Here is a 19,116-nt window from a genome sequence, read left to right as displayed (position 1 = left end):
GAGACCTTGTCTCAAACAAAGAGTGGAAAGCATCTAAGGATTGACACAACAGTCACCCTCTGACCTCCACATACAGGCACACACATGAACGCCCATGAACACCCACCCCACAGACATACACAGAAGAGCCACCCTAGCCCAGGCTGGTCTCACACTCACCAGCCTACCTCAGCCTCCCCAGTGCTAGTGTCACAGGCGTGTGCCCCACTCCCGCTCTGCTTACTAAACTGAGTTCTTTGCCAGTCTGACAGGCAGGCATAGGTGCCTGGAAGAGGCCCAGCTCAGCTTCTGGCTGGCCGAGCGGAGGCTCTGTAGAAGCAGAGCCCTGCTGAGCTCAGGCGACATGAACCCACCTTCTCCCTGGAGTCTTCTGACTGTAATGGAGCAGCTGATCCCTATAGGAACCTGGTAGACAGGACTTAGACTCAATCCTGACCCGGTCTCTAAGAGGAGCGAGATGGGGGTGTTGATAACTGCCCCGCCATGCTCTCTGACCCAGCCTCTGGGGAGAGGAGCGAGATGGGGGTGTCCCTAACTGCCCCGCCATGCTCTCTGACCCAGCCTCTGAGGAGAGGAGCGAGATGGGGGTGTCCCTAACTGCCACACCATGCTCTCTGGCCCAAGGAGCCTGCCCATTCCCAGACAGACACACACCTTGTCCTGGGATACAGCAAGGCCTGCCACCACTCCTGCTGCCCCTGGATGACCAGCAAGGCACCCTGGGAGCATCCTTGGGCATCTAGTAACATGGTCCACGAAACGTCTCTGTGTTCTAAAGTGGGCCTAGCATAAGCATCCACCACACACCAAGGAAGGCCACAGCGGCTATAAGGCCTCCATCTTGGGCTGTATACAGAACAACCAGTCCAGGTCTCTGTCCCCTAAGTCAATGCTGAGACTGGGCAGGTCCAACCCAGTGCACTGGGTAAGAAGGCAGGTGTAGCAGGGCCATCTCACCAGGAGAGCTTAAAATCAACACTCATGGCCAAGACATTTGGTACAAAGTTTATAGCTCACCCTCCCATGAAGGTAACTTTAAGTGTTCTGAAATAGATGGGAACGGCAGACCTAGGCCCACTCCCAAAGCCTGGCTACACACCCGGTCCATGCGGGGAAGTGGAGGCAGGACTGGACAGCAAGCTATGAGGGAGGGCTTTGGAGGGCTCGGGCAGGAATCTTCTGCAGGCTTGAGAACAGGATTCAGACAAAAGTCACGTGTGTCTGTTCCTAGGCCGCCCACGGTTTAGCAACCCTTTTCACACTTGTGATCCCTGACCCAGGCCAAGGTGAACTGCTCCACCCAGGCAGACAAGCGGTCTGTCCCCGCAGGACCCACAGGGAGGATGCCGACTTCATAAACCATCATAGACTGGCCCATTCCTGGGGCCACGCAGGGATTGCTTTCCTCGAAAAGCCCTTTGTGGTGGGAGACAGCCCTCGGAGCAGGACCTCATCTTATCTTCCTGGGGCACTCGAGAAGCAATGAGGATGGATCCTGCCCACACTCAGGCCCAGTCAGGTACCCCAGACCCTGATCAATGGTCACCAGCCGGGACCCTGGGGCAGCTCCAAAGTCAGTGGTGCCTGACCAGGGCCAAGGGGCCAACACGTGACTGGCCCACAGGTGGCTTCCGGGAAGAGACTGGGTACTCATAGTGGCTAAGGTCCGTCGCCGAGGGTCAGCGTCAGGGACAGACTGGGCTTGCGCTCCGGTTCCTGGTCCTCCTGGCAGGGCTGGGGCGGCCGGGATTTGAAGAAGTCTGAGACATAGCGGACCTGCGGGGGAGGGGAAAGCAGTGCATAAAGCCAAGGAAGAAGCCCAGAGGGAGGAGCCAATGAGGGTTGTAAAGGAGATGGGGCCAGTGGTGAGGGGCAAGCTCTGGGAAGCAGATGAGCAGGCAGAGGTCACAGCAACATTGGGTCCTATAGGTTGAGGCAGGCAGGGCTCACCGTGAGGCACGCTACCAGGGCTCCCTGCAGGAGGCCAACGAGGACATCACTCCAGTGGTGCTTGTGGTCGGACACACGGGTGTAGCCCACATAGATTGCAAAGGCCACCAAGAAGAACTGAACCGTGGGCCTCAGCAGCCGCGCCCACTTCCAGCAGAGCCGGGCCTGCACATAGAGCTGTGGAGGCATCAGCCTGCATTAGCTGGGCCCGTGGGTGTCCACACCCTGCCCAGCCCAACGCAAGAGTCGTAAACCCCCTACCCTCAGGGCCTCCTCCACGTACTCCATTGTGCAGCAGGGAAGACCCAGGCCCAGGGAAGGGGAGGCTGGGCAAGGTTCCCTGGGAGGAAGGGAGACACTCACCGCCAGGAACAACATGCAATACATGCCGAAGGAGGAGTGTCCGGAGTAAAAGGAGAGCCTGGGAGGGAGGGCAAGCCAGTCAGTGGAACCCCTTGGGGAGCTGGCATTTGCAGATGACCAAAGTTCAGTTCCCAGTACCTACAATATCCAGTACCTACATCACCCAGTACCTACATCAGCTGCTCACAACTACCAGAAGATTTGATGCTCTGAGGGCAGCAGCACTCACATGCACAGAGGGAGAGGGAGAGAGAGAGAGAGAGAGAGAGAGAGAGAGAGAGAGAGAGAGAGAGAGAGCAAAAATAAATCATCTTTAAGATTTATATATCTTTATGTATATGGTGTTTTATTTACATCTATGTCTGTGTGCCACATTCCTGCAGTGCCTAAAACTGGCCACAAGGGAGCATCAGATCCCCTGGAACTGAAGCTACAAATAGTTGTGAGCTGCCTTGTGGGCTCTGAGAATCTAACCCAGGTCCTCTGGAAGAGCAGAGTGTCCCTAACCACTGAGCCATCTCTCCTGTCTCTTAGCCTGAGGGAAGGCTTACACACACAGCACACTCACCATGGAGCGGTCATCTCCCCTCCTCCCTCTCACTTCCCCAACCCCAACTCCCCGACCTGGAGCAGGCCTGGCCAGCAAGACCACACTGAGGGTGGCAATCACCCAGTACGGCCACCGTCACCCAGTACTGTCACGGCCTCTGTTGCGACAGCTGGTGGTCTGAGGTACTGATATCACCTCGGCTTATAAAGATATCAGTCACTGCTGCCTCAGAGCTCACGCAGCAACCTGGGGGCTATGCTTTGGAGGCTCAGAAGGACCAGGCACCCCCAGGACACCCCCAGAGTCACTCCACAACCTTGGCAGACAAAGTAGGGCTAAGGCAGAGCCCCTAGCTCCACCCTAGCACCCAGAAAACAGAGAAATGTATGTCAATCCTGCCAACCACTATGCTGACAGCAGACCCTCACGACATGGTCATCCACATTGTTCCCTCCGGGAAGTCACTAAGTAGATGGTGACCACACTGTCCATTCTCCCCAGGAAATTGGTGTTAGAGAGACTTGCCTGGCGTGTGTGAGTCAAAGCCATTGATTTGATCATCAGTATGGCCATAAAGAGACAAACAGACAAAAATCACTGTTTTGCAGGAAAATAGATAGAGATAGATACTTAGATACATAGATTCATACATACATACATTTTATATATATATATATATATATATATATATATATATAGAGAGAGAGAGAGAGAGAGAGAGAGAGAGCGAGAGAGCACATATGGAGAAAACAAACATGCACACACATAGCATGACTAATAAACAAGCTGTCTAAGGAGCTGGGGAGATGGTCAGAGAGAAGCCTGCTCTATAAGAATGAGGACCTGAGCTCCATCCCAGCACTCACGGGAAAGTGAGGTGTGGAGCATGCCCGTAATCCTGGGACTGCAAACTCCATCCCAGCACGCCCGTAATCCCAGGCCTGGGGAGCTGGAGACAGACGGCTCCCTGGAGCTTGCTGGACAGTCTAGAATTGTACAGCTCCAGCTTCAGCAAGAGACCTTGTCTTAAAATAAAATGTGGACTGGAGAGGTGGCTCTGGAGTTGCAGAGGACCAGGGTTCAGTTCCCAGCACCCACACAGCAGATAGCAACCTCTTGTAACTCCAGGTCAAGGGGATCTGATGTCCTCCTCAGACCTCCATGGACTCCTGCACAAATGTGGTGCACGTACATACATGCAGGAAGACACAAGTGTGTGGTGGAGAGCAGCTGAGGAAGACACTTGCCGTTGACTGACTACCGGCCTGCACACACATGTGGACACACAAGCACACGCACATAAAGCTGTCCATACGGAGACGCAAGTGCCAAGCTTAGGGGACAGACACTTCAACCAGTCACCGGAAACATCCAGAGATGAGAACATCTGTGAGGACGGAAGAAACAGAAGCCGAGGAGACAGTCTACGCCAGCCACAGTGACGCAAGCCTGTCACCCCAGCACTCGGGAGACTAAGGCAGAAGGACGAGAAGTTTGCGGTCATTCTGGGCTACACAGGGAGATCCTGTCTCAAACATCTAAAACTGCATTATGGGTGTGAAAATGCCTGTAGTTTTGAAGGAAAGAAAGCACTGGAAGGACTTATGGCTGATCAGAGCCAGCAGATACAGGGGTCAGCGGAGACAACAGAGCGTGGGTGCGGACACACAGGCCACACCAGACATGAGCAGCAGAGCTCAGAAGAGCAGGATGGGCAGGGAAATGGTGCCAACAGCAAACAAGCTCACCACAGAGGACGCTGAAGAGGAAAGAACTCAGTCACAAGCCTGGAGGCGCAAACGGCAGCCAGTCCACCTCTGCAGGGCGGGCCACTGCCTCCCAGGCACCTGAATCCTGAGACTACCTGCCCACTATGTGCCTGCACACAGGAAGACCCATGGCCAGCTTCTCTGCCTGCCTCTGCTGACAGGTTTTCTCATTGACCAGACCCCAGATTTTCTGTCCCTCAGAGCCTTGCCTGGCCTGCAGTCAGTACCCACCTGGCCTCAGTGACGTTGGCAGGGCTGCCCCTGCACACCTCCAGCTGCACGTAGCCAGAGCAGTTGACCCGGCTCCAGTCAGGGTCACAGACAGCCAAGAAGCTGGGTCTCAGCCGGCCGATCATGTACTTGGCCAGGTCGGTCAGAGACTGGCTCACAGCGGCCCCGAACAGGAAGGTCCCCAGCACCTTGTAGATGGCAGCCACATAGTTGTTGAAGTCGGATCGCGAATAGAGACGGTCTGTGTACACCAGGTAGGCCTCCCCCGATGAGACCTGCCAATGGAACAGCTGCAGAGCATGCGGCAGACACCGCTCCCAAGGTGCATCCTGCTAGGGAGCTGGGCCCTACCTACCTCAGGGCAGGGCTCACCCGGCCCCCACCCGAGCACTTTTCCGCCTTACAAGGATGACGGTGGCCGTGATGATGACCCCAGCCATGAGTCCGTGGGTGATCGTGTCTGGACGGTAGGGGTACCGGATGGAGTCATCTCCGCAGTAGAACCCTCGTTTGTATGGTGTGTTCACCAGAGTCAGGATGACGAAGGGCAGAGAGGCTGTGGGAAGCCAGGGAAGGCACACAGTGCAAATCCTGCCCACATGGTTTCTGTCCTGGGATCATGGTCGCTCTGCCATGACCCCATGGGAAACTCCTCAGTGACTTCTGTTAATGAGCCCAGCTACTGAGCAGCTCTACCATGCTGCACTCTGGCCCCACCTTAGGCCTCCCTCGGGCTGACTCAGCACCAGCAACCACAGCCTCTACACACCATACTGAAGCACAATGGCTTCTTCCCATCTCATTCCAGCCCCTGATGAGCCACCCATGGGGTCACTGGTGCTCTTCATGGCTCCTGTCGCCTTAGCGACAGTTGGCTGGACTGCTCCATCTGCATAAGAACACCAAGATGCCTGCTGTGTTTGCGGCAGGCACTTTTGGGGGCTCACTGCCTAGGAAGGTAGGTGAGATCATCTAGCAACACAAGGCGAGACTGCAGGGCTGTGGGGCTGTGTCACCCACATCAAGGGCACAGTCGGAGGGCTCTCCCTAGAGTCTGCCCTTTTTAAGGTGCACTGATGTTTTGCACTGTGTGAGGGTGTTGGATCCTGGAGTTACAGACATTTGTGAGCTACCACGTGGATGCTGGGAATTGAACCCGGGTCCTCTGGAAGAGCAGTCAGTGCTCTTAAGTGCTGAGCCATCTCTCCAGCCCCTAGTTTCTGCTTCTTTATCTGCCTTCATTCCAAGTCCTGAGCCACTGACAGCTACATACTGGACAAGATGGACCCAGCCCTGGATATGGGAAGCTCAGACCAGAGCCCAGAGACACAGAACCTCTTGGAAAATGACCTGGCAGAGAAGCTGTGAACAGAGCTGCAACCTGAGATCAGGTCACAAGGACAGGACAGCGAGTAGCACCTTGTTCCACAGGCATGGGAAGACAGACACCCCAAAAAGGCAAACCTGGGCAAGTGCCCTTTGCCCGTGAGCAGGGAAGCTGGGTGTGGAGGGCGCAGCTTTCAGGCCGTGAGTGCCAGGAGAACACAAGGAGATAGCCTCCCTCAGCATGGAAAGGGGAAGCAGACAGCCAGAAAACAGTCCCTGACATGGCTGAGCCATCCCAAGGCCCAGAGGGGACATGATCCAGGAAGGTGCCAACATCATGAAGCTAAGAGGCAGGACTAAAATGTAAGGGTGACAGCAGCAATGTCCCCTGGGAGGGGTCAGGCTTCATGACAGTGAGAGAAGGCTTGAAGGAGGTCAGAGGACAAGGTAGGATGACCACAGAGGAGGAGAGGGGAAGGGTGAGAGCAGTGATAGTCAGAGAGAAGGAGAAAGGGTAGAGGGTGAGAGGAGAGAGGGTCCGAGGAAACTGGTCTGAGCAAATCCCTTATCTCGTTTATAGGAAGTGGAAAGTCAAAGGATCTGGTGATATCATCCCGGGAGACACTGGAGTCAATGAGTCTGCTTAGTGAACATCCCGGGCAGACCACAGGCACAGGGACAGACCTAAAGCTCAGAGCATGGCTGGGCTGCATGGCAGGTGTGAGCCAGGGCACCGACTCCCTTCCTCCTTCCGTGGGTATCTTTCGGGATCCATCAACAGGCAAGTGCCTCCCCGCCAGCACCCGAAGTCTGTGCTGACTAAGGGGAACAGGCTGGCATTGGCCTCCTCCTGCTGCTGTGACTCCCTGGGTAACTCCGCCTCTGAGGACCCAGGACTTCCCAAGGAAAAAATGTAAACTATCTCCAAGTCCTCCAGCCCCTAGCACAGAGTTAAAGCAACAGAAATGTTTTAATAAACCCATACGGTCAAAAAGTGTGCCCAAGGCTCGGGGATGTCCCTCGGGGCCTCTTGGCTGCCAAAGGGCGAAGCTAAATAAAGTATCCTTTCGGGATACGGAAGGTGGACCAAGAGAGGGAGATGCAGAATAGGGGAGGGCAGACATTACCCTGTCACCGCCTTCGGTGTAGGATCCAGTCACTCACTGTCTCCTGGGCCCCCCACCCCCCGAACAAACACTTGGCCTTTGTTCGCGCCTTGGGGGTTCGGAATGCTCCTCCCCACGGCTTGAACCGGACTGGCAGGTTTGTCTGTGCGAGCCTGGACGTCCCCGCCTTCCGAGGGCACCGTGCTGGACCTTGGCCACGAGTCACTGGCCTGCAGGGTCTTGGTGCCGCCCCGCCCAAGTGAGTCACGTCGCCCCGAGGTACTCGAGCGACTTCCTGTTGCTGGCTTACTGGGACCCACACCCCGGGAATAGCCACAGGTAGAGAGGCAGCCCCGATCCTGCCAAGCGCCCAGGAGGGCTGGCAGGGCGTGCACAGGGAAGTGGGGAGCACCGGTCACCACCGTCGGCATCCCGAACGCGCACTGGCAGGAGGGACCGTGGGAGCGTGCACTTGGGAGAGAGTTCCCGTCCCCGGGTCCCGAGATTCTTACCGACCAACACGCACAGCACGTCCAGCAGCACGAAGACCCACCTCCGCTCCATGTCGTCCCCGCCCAGGGACGCCCGCGACTCCCGCTGGTCCCAGTTGTTCCGGAGCGTCCCAGCAGCCCCAGGATCACATGGCCGTGGAGACTGCCCGGCCCAGGGAAAGGGCTGGGCTTGAAAAAAGGGCCCGAGCGAGGCGGAGGCGGGGCTGGGGGAAGGCGTGGCACGAAGAGAAAGTGCAGAGGCTGGAGGGGGAAGGAGAGGGCTGAGGCCCCGAGAGGTGTGTTTACCACCTTGACCCCGGCGAGGAAGGGCGGGGGCTTCGGGCTGGGAGGGGTCTCAGGACAAACAGAAGTCTCCTAGCTGGGAGAAGTCTCCAGGCTGGCATTCTGGAATCTCCGGGTTGAGAATATGCCTCCAAAGCTTGACTGGGGTCTCTCACCTGGAAAGGAGTCTTCTGGCCACCCAATGTCTAGGATTCAGGCCGGAGGTTACCTAAGCGTCCCCAGCACTTCTGCGGAGTGTGCAGAGAGCTGCGGGTAGAGCAAGCTGACAGCCGCCTGGGCAGCACTGAGCTCACACTCAGGAGTTGATCTCCTCAGCCTTTCCAAGGGAGGGCACCTGACACCTCTGATACCAGCACGGGGTGACTGGGCTCAGACAGAGACCCGCCTTTCCTCTAAGCTAGCATCTTGTGGTCCCTGACATTTAAAGAGGTTCCTTAACATTCCCGTCCGGGTCAGGATCACGCCCCTTAGCACACTGTAGGGATCCACCACCACAGAGGTTCTGAGGTTGACCCATGAATGCAGCCCCAGACCACCCTGTCCCAGGGGTGTCCTGGAGCCCTGGGCCAGGGACATTTGGGAGTCAGTGGGCATGTGGACACTGGAGAGGAAGTTCAGGCTCCAATGCATGTGTAAAAGGCCACCTCACGAAGCCTTTCACTCCGGAGATCACAGCTCCTTGAGGCTCCACCTAGGCCACACTCATGGCCACCATCAGCCTTTCTCCCATCACAGGGTTGAGTTTCAAGATGGTTGAGACTTGAGGATAGGGGAGGACAGGAGAGGACCAGACCCTGGATGAAAGCCCAAGATTCCCCAACCTGCTCCTGCAGGATGTCATCTGGTGTCGGACTGTGCAGAGAGGTCCAGAGAGAACCCAACTGCCTGCCCTTTGGTGCTGGGACAGGGAAGCACAGGGACCTGCTCGTGGGTAAGAGAGGGCTCCTGCACCCTAGACGTCACCTATGAAGTTGGCAGGCAGCACCTTCCACACACAGTAACCTGCCAGCCACTGAGTCTGGACAAGGACTGTGCAGAAACCTGGCTCCAGGTTGTCTGCACCCATCTCCAGCATCCACCCCCACCGAGGCCGCAGGCTGGACTCTGAGAGCAGTGTGAGCAGAGCTCCCCGATGCCAGCTTTCGCTCACACCATCCACACAAGTGTAGAGGACATCCTTCCCTGCCGCTGCTGCTGGAGGTGCCAGGGTTATGCCTGCGACACATGTGGCTTGTGTGCCGGCTCCTGACCATTCATATGAATAGCGGCATCCTCTCTGCCCCCTTCAACCTCTGATTACCTGGGATCTAACCATTAGAAAGTCTTAGCAGGTTAGGACAGCACTGCAATTGTGTGTAAAATACGCTAGGGTCCCTTAAGCTGAATGCCTACTGTGTGCTGAGAGGAGGGGGAGTGAGGGAATAGGCTGGAGCAGGGCTGGGGAGTGTGAGGAAGGAGGAGGGTGAGCCTAGAGGGGATGAATGGGAGGGACTGGGGGAGGAGAAGCCTGAACAAGCTCGGAAGGATTGGGGTCAGTGTTAAAACCTTGTGGAGGTGGCAAAAATTAGGATTAAGGTTAGGATTGGGGTCATGGCTCCTAATCAATTACCAACGTGGCCACAAATAGTGAGAAACTTCCCTAGCAGAATTCTCCCTCCATGCTAGGCCAAGCTGCCTATCCTGCACAGGCCCCCCACCCCCCGGGAGGAGTGGCCTTTTCCTGGGGCAATGGAGTTCAGGCTTAGCTCCAGCCCTGGGGACTCAGTGTCTCTGAAGGAATGCTGCAAGACACTCAAAGTGGCCATCGGGATCTACAGTTATTAGACACCACCTGCATACAGGCGGCCTCAGCTCTCCATTTCCCTGGGGATCTGGAGGGTGTTTCAGGGCTCCCCTCCCCAGAGTCAAGGTAAGGGTTCCACACAGTCTGATGCAGGCAAGATGAAGGCCAAGGCAGGGAATTTGGATGCGTCCCTGTGGACAGACCCTGCAGCCTAGGACCCCTGGAAATACTCAGCAGGAAGCACCCCGCAAGCAGAGGGAGAGTACTACGGGAGAGTGGGCCACCATCAGCAATAGGACCCAGTGCACTGCAGAACCAACCTTCTGCCCTCCCCGAGTCCTCACCCCAGGCCAGTCATCTGCAAGGTCCAAGCTGGGCAGCTCCTGCCCGTTACCTAGCCCCTCCCCTGCGTGAGCACCAGGAGGCAGCGGCTAGAGGGTGCATACCAGCAGCCTGCAGGACTGGGGACGGCTGAGCAGGGCACTGGCTGCAGTGGTGCAGTGGTGCGCTGCTCTCACACACAGTGGCACAGGGCAGGTGTGAGCAGCACTGCAGTCCCCACACAGCCCTTCCTCACACGGCTGCCTCCTTCCCTGCTGCTGCTGCTCAGGACCTAGTACATACAAAAATAAAAAGAGAAACACCACACTGAGGGGCAGGCACAGAGGGACTCCGTGGCAGCCAACTGAGGGCTCTGGAACACGAGGTAGACACCTTGTGACCCCACTGTTATTGCTAGTCCCTCAGGGTGTGACAAGTGTCCGCTGGGCAGAGCTCCAAAGGAGCAGGGAGTGGCTCCCGCCCCCGCGGACCACCTGCCCTCAGTTTGTCTACACGGAGGCTCTGTACATCCCCCTCAAGTCACCATTCCTGTGACCTCATGCCAGCCACAAGGCCTGGACCAGATGACTGCCCGGAGTGGGGCTGTGGACCAAGCAAACGAAAAGACAAAGCCCAGAGGGTCTGAGCAACGGGCTAACAAGCCGTTATCAGCAGAAACATAATTCTTGGTAATATGGAGCCAAGGCAGTGAATAGCTGGTTTTCAGGGGAATCTGAGTACCCATATTTTACCCGGTGACCCCATCAAGAAACTACAGACTGGGAGACTGAGGGACCACTGAGAATTGAGCAGAAGTCTAGACAACGGAGTCAGGCCTGGGTCCATCATATCCTAGAGCTCTGACCAAGTCAGAGAGCCTGAGTTCAGGGCAGTGGCAGGCCCAGATCCTCCAGCTCTGGAAGGCTTTCTCCCTCTTCCAAGGCTGTCTGGAGAAGCCCCATCCAGGTTCGCAAGCCAACATCTACTTGCTTGGTCCAGCACAGACCCCTACTCTTGTACACAAAGGCCTGGTGCCAAGGGCTGTCACCAGCCTGAGGGCTAGGCTAAAAAAACAGGGACAGCACTGGTAGGAACGACCTGTAGCCATTTGAACTCATGAGGGTGGCCTGGCATCTGCCCCAGCTGCAGATGGTGAGGGCTGCCAGCCCAGTTCTGATTCCCAAGTCGTCAGTGTCCTGTACAAGGCACAGATGCTGTGAAGTCACCAGTCAGCATGATGCAGAATTCAGGGTGCTCCTCTCAATTCCAGCCCCCCTGGTATCCCAACCTAACTTCTGCAGCAGCCCAGGGCCCTCCTAGGCTCCATAAAAGGATCTGCAAACCTCTTGGCCTAGAAGCGTGTCCTGCAGCTGGTCTATGCTCCCAGAACCGAGCAGAACACACCACAGACACAGCAACTTCCCTGGGGTCTCAGCTGTCCCTGCACTCACACCAGAAAATCCCATCTATGACATGAGACCCAGGAAATCTCACCCAAGGACCTGCTGGCAGAACTGGAAAAACACAGGCCTTCCACAGGGAAGACGCAGGGCTGCAGCCCCAAGCCAGGCGATGACCCGTTCCCAGAAGCCTCCACAAGAAAACTCACAGAGCCAACTAACTAGGGTTCATGGGAGACCACAAAGATTGAACTGACAACCAGGGAACCTGCACAGGTCTGACCTGGGTCCTCTAGGTCCATATATTACGAGTATGTAGCTTGGTGTCCTTGTGGGACTCCTAACAATGTGAGTGGGGGTGCCTCTGACTCTTTGGCCTGCTGTCAGACCCTTTTCCTCATACCAGGTCGCCTTATCCAACCCTAATATGAGGGGAAGTGCCTAATCGTACTGCAACTTGATATGCCATGTTTGGTTGATTTCCACGGGAGGCCTGCCCCCAGAAGAGTGGATGGGAGGTGGGAGGAAAGACAGGAGAGACAGAGAAGTGAGGAGGGATGTACTATATGAGAAAATAATTTTTAATAATTTGTTTAAATTTATTTTATATGTATCGGTGTGAAGGTATCAGAGCCCTGGAACTGGAGTTACAGACAGTCGTGAGTTACCACATGGGTACTGGGAATTGAACCCAGGTCCTCTGGAAGAGAGGCCAGTGCTCTTAATCACTGAGCCATCTCTCGGGTCCCCAGTTTTTCTTGTTTTTCGAGAGTTTTCTCAGTAGCTTTGGAGTCTTCTCTGGAACTCACTCTAAGCTAGCCTCAACCTCAGAGATCCACCTGTTTCTGCCTCCCAAATCCTGGGATGAAAGGTGTGTGCCACCACTGCCTGGCCTGAGAAAAATTAATTTAAGTTAAAAAATAGACTCAGATCCTCAGAAACAGGCAGATGCGAAGCAAGGCCTGTGGCAGCAAGTGAGCTGAGGGAATGGGAAAGTTGGTGGGGTCTTCTGGGACCCGAATCAGCAATCAGAACTTGTCAAAACTACACAGGTGTTTTGGGCGTGGCGGCTCAGGCCTATAATCCCAGCACTCAGCAAACTGAGAAAAGGGGATTAGCATGGGCCAGCCTGGGCTACACAGTGAGTTTGGGGTCAGTCCAGAGAGCTGGCTCAGCAGCAGCCTGAGGACCGAAGACCTGGTAACAAGATGGGCAAGAACCAACCCCAGGCTGCTCTCTGACCTCCCATGACATGGGTACATCCATAGTATACATACAAATAAATAGAAAACACAGGACTGGAAATATGTCCGTGATACAGAACTTGGAAAGGAAGGATGGACAGACACACACCCTCCCCTCTCTCCTTTCTCCCTCCTAGGCAGGAGAATGGCAGGTTTCAGACCAGACTGTTCTACAGTCTGAGGCATCTTAAACTACACAGCAAGACTCTGTCTGTAAACAAAACAGAAAACCAACACATAAAATACAACAGTAACAGAATACAAAGAGACAGCAGACACAACACGGAGTGCTTTAGCAGAAAAATTTAAAAAGATTTCAAGAGGGGGCTGGAGAGATGGCTCAGAGGTTAAGAGCATTGCCTGCTCTTCCAAAGGTCCTGAGTTCAATTCCCAGCAACCACATGGTGGCTCACAACCATCTGTAAAGAGGTCTGGCACCCTCTTCTGGCCTTCAGGCATACAGACAGAATATTGTATACATAATAAATAAATAAATATTAAAAAAAAAAAAGATTTCAAGACTATGAATGGGCCTGGAGTATCAGAAAAGATGCCAGTTCTCTGTGCCAGGTTAATAGGAGCCATATGAACAGAGGGGTGGATGGGAACAGACCCACTGTCCACACAGAAGAAAAGCCTCCCACAGCATGGGACTCTCAGATCCCACGCGCTCTCTCTTCTCTCCCAGACTGCCTTCCTTCCTCTCTGCCTTGGGCCCCACTGTCTGGGTCCAATTGCCCTGTCCCTGCCCAGCCTGTTTGCAGTACCCAAGGAAGTGATGCCAGGTACAAGTTTCCAATGGTGGCCACACAGAACACCTTCCCAACCTACTGTCCCAGCAAACACTGACCTCTGCCCACCACCCTAGGGCTCTGCCCCAAGTGTCTCCTCTGCCATTGGCTCCACCCACAGTCGACTGATACTCCACGTTTGAGCTTTACTGGCAACCTCCAGGTTGCCTGGGCCTGTGCCATGGGGTCCTGTGTGACCTGTTGACCCCACATCTCTCACATGTGCTCTGCTGTGCAGCCAGACTCTTACCCAGAGTCCCTAAGCGTTAACAAGGGCAATGGAGGTTTCCCAGCTCCTGCCAAGCCACCATAGACACCCCAGGCTTCAAATCAAGTTTAATAAATAAAAGAGTTGGGCAAAGGCAGTCTCACATCACAGTGTCCTCGGTGGGGCGAGGGACGGTCCAGTCCAGCCACACAGGCTCAAACAGCACCGCTCTGCCAACACTGGGCGGAGCTGCCTGCCCAGGGACCCCACTCCGAATTGTAAACACCAACATAAATAAAATGAGGGAGGCCGAGGACGAGACGGACGGACCCAGCCACCCTGCTAGGAGCCTCCAAAGAAATGAGACCCTCAGGACAGGGGGACGGCAGGGTGGTGCTTCCAGAGCGGTACCCCAAGGTGCCCCAAGGAGAGGGGCAGGAAGGGAATGGACCACCTGCTCCTCACCCACCAGGGCTGCTGAGGCCCCACCTCAGCACAGGGGAGGGGTGCGGGCAGGAGGCAGTGGGGTATAAAGTGCGGCTTTTCCTGAAGTGGAGACGGCAAAGGGCTGAGAAAGGGCGGCCACAGGGCGAGGTATATGGCTCTGTGCCCCAGGGTCCCACGCTGAGCAGAGGCTGGCGGCCACAACCCCGCTGAGGTGGGGAAGGAGTTGGTCTGTGGAGGGTGCCTGGGCAGAGGCTGCTGGTTCATAATGTGTCTGCCCAAAGCCCCGGCAGCACCGCCTGCCCAGCCCCTGCAGGCTGAGGCCAATGGCTGGGTCCACGTGGGGACGGGCCCTTTCTGAGCCCAGTTCCAGGGTGACTCCATGGCATGGTGGCAGCCAGGGACTGTGGCGGTACTGGATGCTGAGGTTTGGGGTCTGTGTGGCCCTGGCCACTTCACTGAGTCCCATCATGTTCTGAAGCAAAGGAGGCACCACGCAGGCCTGCGTGGGAGGGGTCAGGAAGACTGACGGGCAGGCCTGGCAGTGCTGCCATGTCCAATCTGAGCATGTGTACCCACAGATGACCAGGGGTCAACAGGTCATCACATTGCACCTATGAGAAATCATAAGAAAGGGTCAGTAGCTGAGTGACCCAGGCCTTGCCCATCACCACCCACTGCTCCCACCCAGAGCACGGCTCTGGTTTCTGCCTAGACAGAGCCTGGAGCCTGCACCCGCTTGGAGCTTTGTGAACAATGTGAACATATCACCACGCCAAGCACTAAGGAAGCCACAGAAGAGGTACAGACAGGGCAGCCACAGTCCACTGGAGGCAGCTGTGCCCTGAGCACTGGCCAGCCCGCAGAAGGTGCTAAGGATGGCACTCACTGTGACAAAGGCTCCGAGCGCAGTGTGGAGGCTGGGCACGTGGGGTGGCCAGTTAGGAAGGGGTTCACATCTCCGATGCCAATGAGTCCAAATTCAGTGACTGACAAAGCCATCTGTGCTGGAGCCATGGGCTCTGCAGTGTCCTCGCTCAGATCCACAGGGCTGGACACAAGGGGCAGTTCCTCAGGTAGGGCAAGGTCCACAGCCAGTCTGGGGCTGGTGCCCGGCTCTGGAGCAGGAGTGGCAGCGGCAGCAGCCACCACCAGTGGGAGTTCAGCCGGGGTGGCCAGGCTGCTGGGCTGCTGGAGCGAGGCCACGGCAGGGGGCTCCTCCAGAGGCTGGAACGAACATGGTTTCGGCTCTGAGGATGGGAGCTCAGCTGAGCCCACTCCGGGCTGATCAAGACCACCAGCTGCAATGTCCACACTCGGTAGTTCTGAAGGGAGAACAGGGGAACGGCATCAGCCCCCACAGCCCCACATGCTCCTCTTGGGTCTCACGGATGTGGGGCCTTAGCCGGCCCAGCCACAGAGACTGAGGTCAGGAGCAGGCCTTGTCTACGGACAAGCTATGGCTTTGTAAACTAGCTCAGTGGACAGAAATGAAACAGGACCCTGCTGGGCAGTGTGAACACTGGACAGTCCTGCGAACCCACGAGTACCACACAGGAAACCATGAAGACCCGATGCCAGAGCACTGATGAGGCCTCTGCCAACAGACAGACGTAGAAACAGTCCTTAATCGTGTGCCCTGCGTGAATACACTTCTGTTCCCCTCCAGTCAGGGTCAGCACGGGTGGCTCTAGGAGCGAGACGCCGCAGGCCCACTGCTCACTACAGAGACAGTGTTGCAAGGCTTGGGCTCCCTGTCCTTACCCACAGCCCTGCCTCATGAGAACTCACCTGTGGGCACCCCTGCCTCAGACTCCTGCTCAGGGCGCAACCGGGCAGGGCCATCGGGGTCAAGGCCATCCAGGTCCTGCTCAGCATCCCTGTGGAGAGAGGGCTATGAGAAGGAAGCCAGGGAAGCAGGGCTCTAGCAGGAGGGACTGCCTCATACCCCCCCACACCCACCCTGGCCAATGGCTAGCATGAGCACGCACGTGATTCCAGAGGAGACGAACTTTCTCCGGCCCAGCCGCGTCTGCTGGGCAAAGTAATCATAACGTTCAGATTTCTTCCACAGGTAGTAATACTCCACACACTCACCCACTGACCGCGTGCGCACCTGTATGGACCACAAGCATGTGTTGGGCCTACCGCACAGCTGCGGCCACAGGGCAGCAGGAAAGGCTCCCCACAGGAACCTGAGACCCCACCTGTTCCATCAACTAGCTCCCAGCCTTCTTTTCCGGACACCGGGAGAACCGGCCTCACCCCGGCAACTGCCTCCTGCATCTCGGCTCCATGCGCCCAGGACATCTGTGCTGCTCCCCATGAGGTGTACAGACAAATAGAGCCTCCAGCCAGAGGGCAGTGCAAGTGTAGGATGCTGGCCCCGGCAGTCAGCGGCTAGTGTGAACACGGACTGGAGCCCCGGGAGTCAGCAGCTAGTGTGAACACGGACTGGAGCCCTGGGAGTCAGCGGCTAGTGTGAACATGGACTGGAGCCCCGGGAGTCAGGAGCTAGTGTGAACACGGACTGGAGCCGTCCTGAGGACACACACAGCTGAGGCCGTGCACTGCTGGGCCAGTGCTGCCCATCCACAGTCAACCTCCAGGAGACACAGCTCACACATAATTTACAAGGGTGTTTCTGGGTTTACAAGAGGAAACCCCAAGCTGCATACGGGTGGGGTCCAGGATGAATCAGGAAAAAGATACCAGCCGAGCACCAGTATCCACCTGGCAACTGGGAGAGAACTCATGTGACCATCACCTCTTGTTCCCATCACCATGGTAGACTGCACCATCAAATCATGACCAATAACAGACGTCCTTAAGATGCTTGTGGCTAGAGGTTTGGTCACAGCAACAAGCAAGTGACTAATACAGAAAACCAGTGCTGAGAAATGTCACTGGACTGACCGTGTGGTCCTCAAGTATCTGGGAGGACAGTGAAAAAGTTTGAAACTTGAGTTAGAAGCTCTAGGCTCTAGCGCCTAGCAGAGTTTCATGACCACTCTGGTAGGAACCCCGAAGGGCAGAGTGTGGAGAGAAACATGCACAGTGGAAGCCGAGGTTCCCATACGGAACAAGGCTGGCTACATTTTGGCAAAACCTCTAGCTTCCTCCTATTTGGTTGCTGAACACTGGAGTGCGGCTGAACTCAAAAGTAACAGACACGGCTGGGCAGTGGCACATACTTTTCATCCCAGGAGTAGGGAGGCAGAGGCAGGCAGATCTCTGAGTTCAAGGCCAGCCTAGTCTACAGAGTGAGTTCCAGGACAGCCAGGTATATGTAGAGAGTTCCTGTCTCAAAATATAGATTCAGCTGCTCCGTGGCGACTCTAAGGTAGACCAGTGCGCTCACTGTGAACTGCACCCTGTCCAGATACGGCCGCAGCAGCTGCAGCACATGCGTTGTGCACTGCACCTGCTCAGATCAACAGTGACAGAGAGAACGTGAGGTTCAGTGGGAACACAGACCTCAAGTGAGATCCCCAGCTGCAAGTGCAGCTTTGAGCACCGTGTCCCTGAGCCCTCCTGTGAGAGCAGACACAGAAACCAGCACAGTAGGTCCACTGAAGCCTAAGTCCATGAGGAAGGAGCACGGACTGAGGTCGCTGACAGGGCCCCTTCCTCAAAGCAAGTGCCCAAGCAAACTAGCTCCCCAGGTGCAGCCAAGGAGCAGAGGCACCAAAGCACCGGCACCAAGGGCTACCACAAGCTGGGCTGGCAGGAAAACCCAGCAGCAACAAGCACAAGCGCTGTCTTTGCAGATGCAAAATGCCAAGTGCAAGAGGGCACAGAGGCCTGCACCGGCATGCTGGAAAGCCACTGCAAGCTCCGAAGGTAAAGCCCAAGTCCAGTGGAGATGCAGGGGTGCTGGAGGTACAAGAACCAGGAAAAACGGCAGGCATAGGGTGGAGCTGTGGCAACACAGCTACAGTGGAGGGACTATGAAGTCATCAGGAGCAGGACACAAGCTGTGGCATGTGGGATCAGCCAAGCAGGGTCTCAACAGTGCTTTTGGCTCATGCAGAAAGAACAGAACAGTACTGCATGTCGAGCCCCACTGGACAGAGTATGGAGCTTAGAGTTTTGCTTTTCTTTGTTTTCTTGCTTGAGACAGGGTTTCTCTATGGAGCCCTGGCTGTCCTGGAACTCGCTCTGTAGACCAAGCTGGCCTTGAACTTAAAAAGAAATTCACTGAGTGCTGAGATTAAAGACATGAGCCACCATGCCGAGCAATTTATGTGTGAGTATTTATCTGCATGTATGTATGTGCACCATGTGTATGCGTGGTGTACCTGGAAATCAGAGAGGGAACAGATCTCTCAGAACTGAAGTGACAGGCATTGTGAGGCACTGCCCTGCAAGGGCAGCCGGTGCTCTTGACTGCAGAGCCATCTCCCCAGCCTATAAATGCTATGCAGAGAGAGGTACAGGGAACTGGATGCATTCTCTTCAGGAAGAATCCAGGAGAAAGGGAACTCCAGTGTCCAGTCACCTAAGTGACACACATAATCAGCGTGTCAGAGTCTCCAGAGAGATGTAACTGGGTATGGAGAACACAACCTGAATGTGAAGGCACCATCCAATAAGTAGTGGTTCTGGGTGAATAAAGGGGAAGCAACGACAAACAGGGGACGGAACGTGAGCATGAGTGACAGCCTTTCACTCTGGAAGGCAAACACAGGCCCTTCCTGAACCCCTCGTAACACAGTATCTTACCACGGCATCAGGGCAGTGACAGACAGGACACAAGTGCAGTGACAGACAGGACACAGGTGCAGTGACAGGAAGTGACTGGCAGGACACAGGTGCAGTGACAGGAAGTGACTG

At 55.8% G+C, this 19,116-nt stretch overlaps 2 protein-coding genes across 4 annotated transcripts in view; both read right to left on the bottom strand.

Moving 5' to 3' along the window:
* Positions 1–1,003: 1,003 nt before the first annotated feature.
* Plpp2 (phospholipid phosphatase 2) lies at positions 1,004–8,023 on the bottom strand. Its single transcript, XM_005359120.3, is given in 7 exon segments — positions 1,004–1,668; positions 1,670–1,776; positions 1,951–2,127; positions 2,314–2,371; positions 4,864–5,138; positions 5,268–5,419; positions 7,808–8,023. Coding segments are annotated over 7 exon segments (915 nt in total). The 5' UTR covers positions 7,860–8,023; the 3' UTR covers positions 1,004–1,574.
* A 5,924-nt stretch (positions 8,024–13,947) lies between these two features.
* Mier2 (MIER family member 2) overlaps positions 13,948–19,116 on the bottom strand; it is an 18,616-nt gene continuing 13,447 nt past the window's right edge. For all 3 annotated transcript variants that reach the window (XM_013350672.2, XM_026785284.1, XM_026785283.1), the window contains exons 11-14: positions 16,272–16,396; positions 16,072–16,160; positions 15,170–15,605; positions 13,948–14,894 (exon numbers count right to left, since the gene is read on the bottom strand). In XM_013350672.2, coding sequence (XP_013206126.1) covers positions 14,873–14,894; positions 15,170–15,605; positions 16,072–16,160; positions 16,272–16,396 — 672 coding nt within the window. In that variant the 3' untranslated portion in view covers positions 13,948–14,872. The remainder of the gene's footprint in view (positions 14,895–15,169; positions 15,606–16,071; positions 16,161–16,271; positions 16,397–19,116) is intronic.

The sequence above is a fragment of the Microtus ochrogaster genome, linkage group LG1, assembly GCF_000317375.1.
Source record: "Microtus ochrogaster isolate Prairie Vole_2 linkage group LG1, MicOch1.0, whole genome shotgun sequence".
NCBI classification, from domain to species: domain Eukaryota; kingdom Metazoa; phylum Chordata; class Mammalia; order Rodentia; family Cricetidae; genus Microtus; species Microtus ochrogaster.
This window is presented reverse-complemented; position numbering and strand designations above follow the sequence as displayed.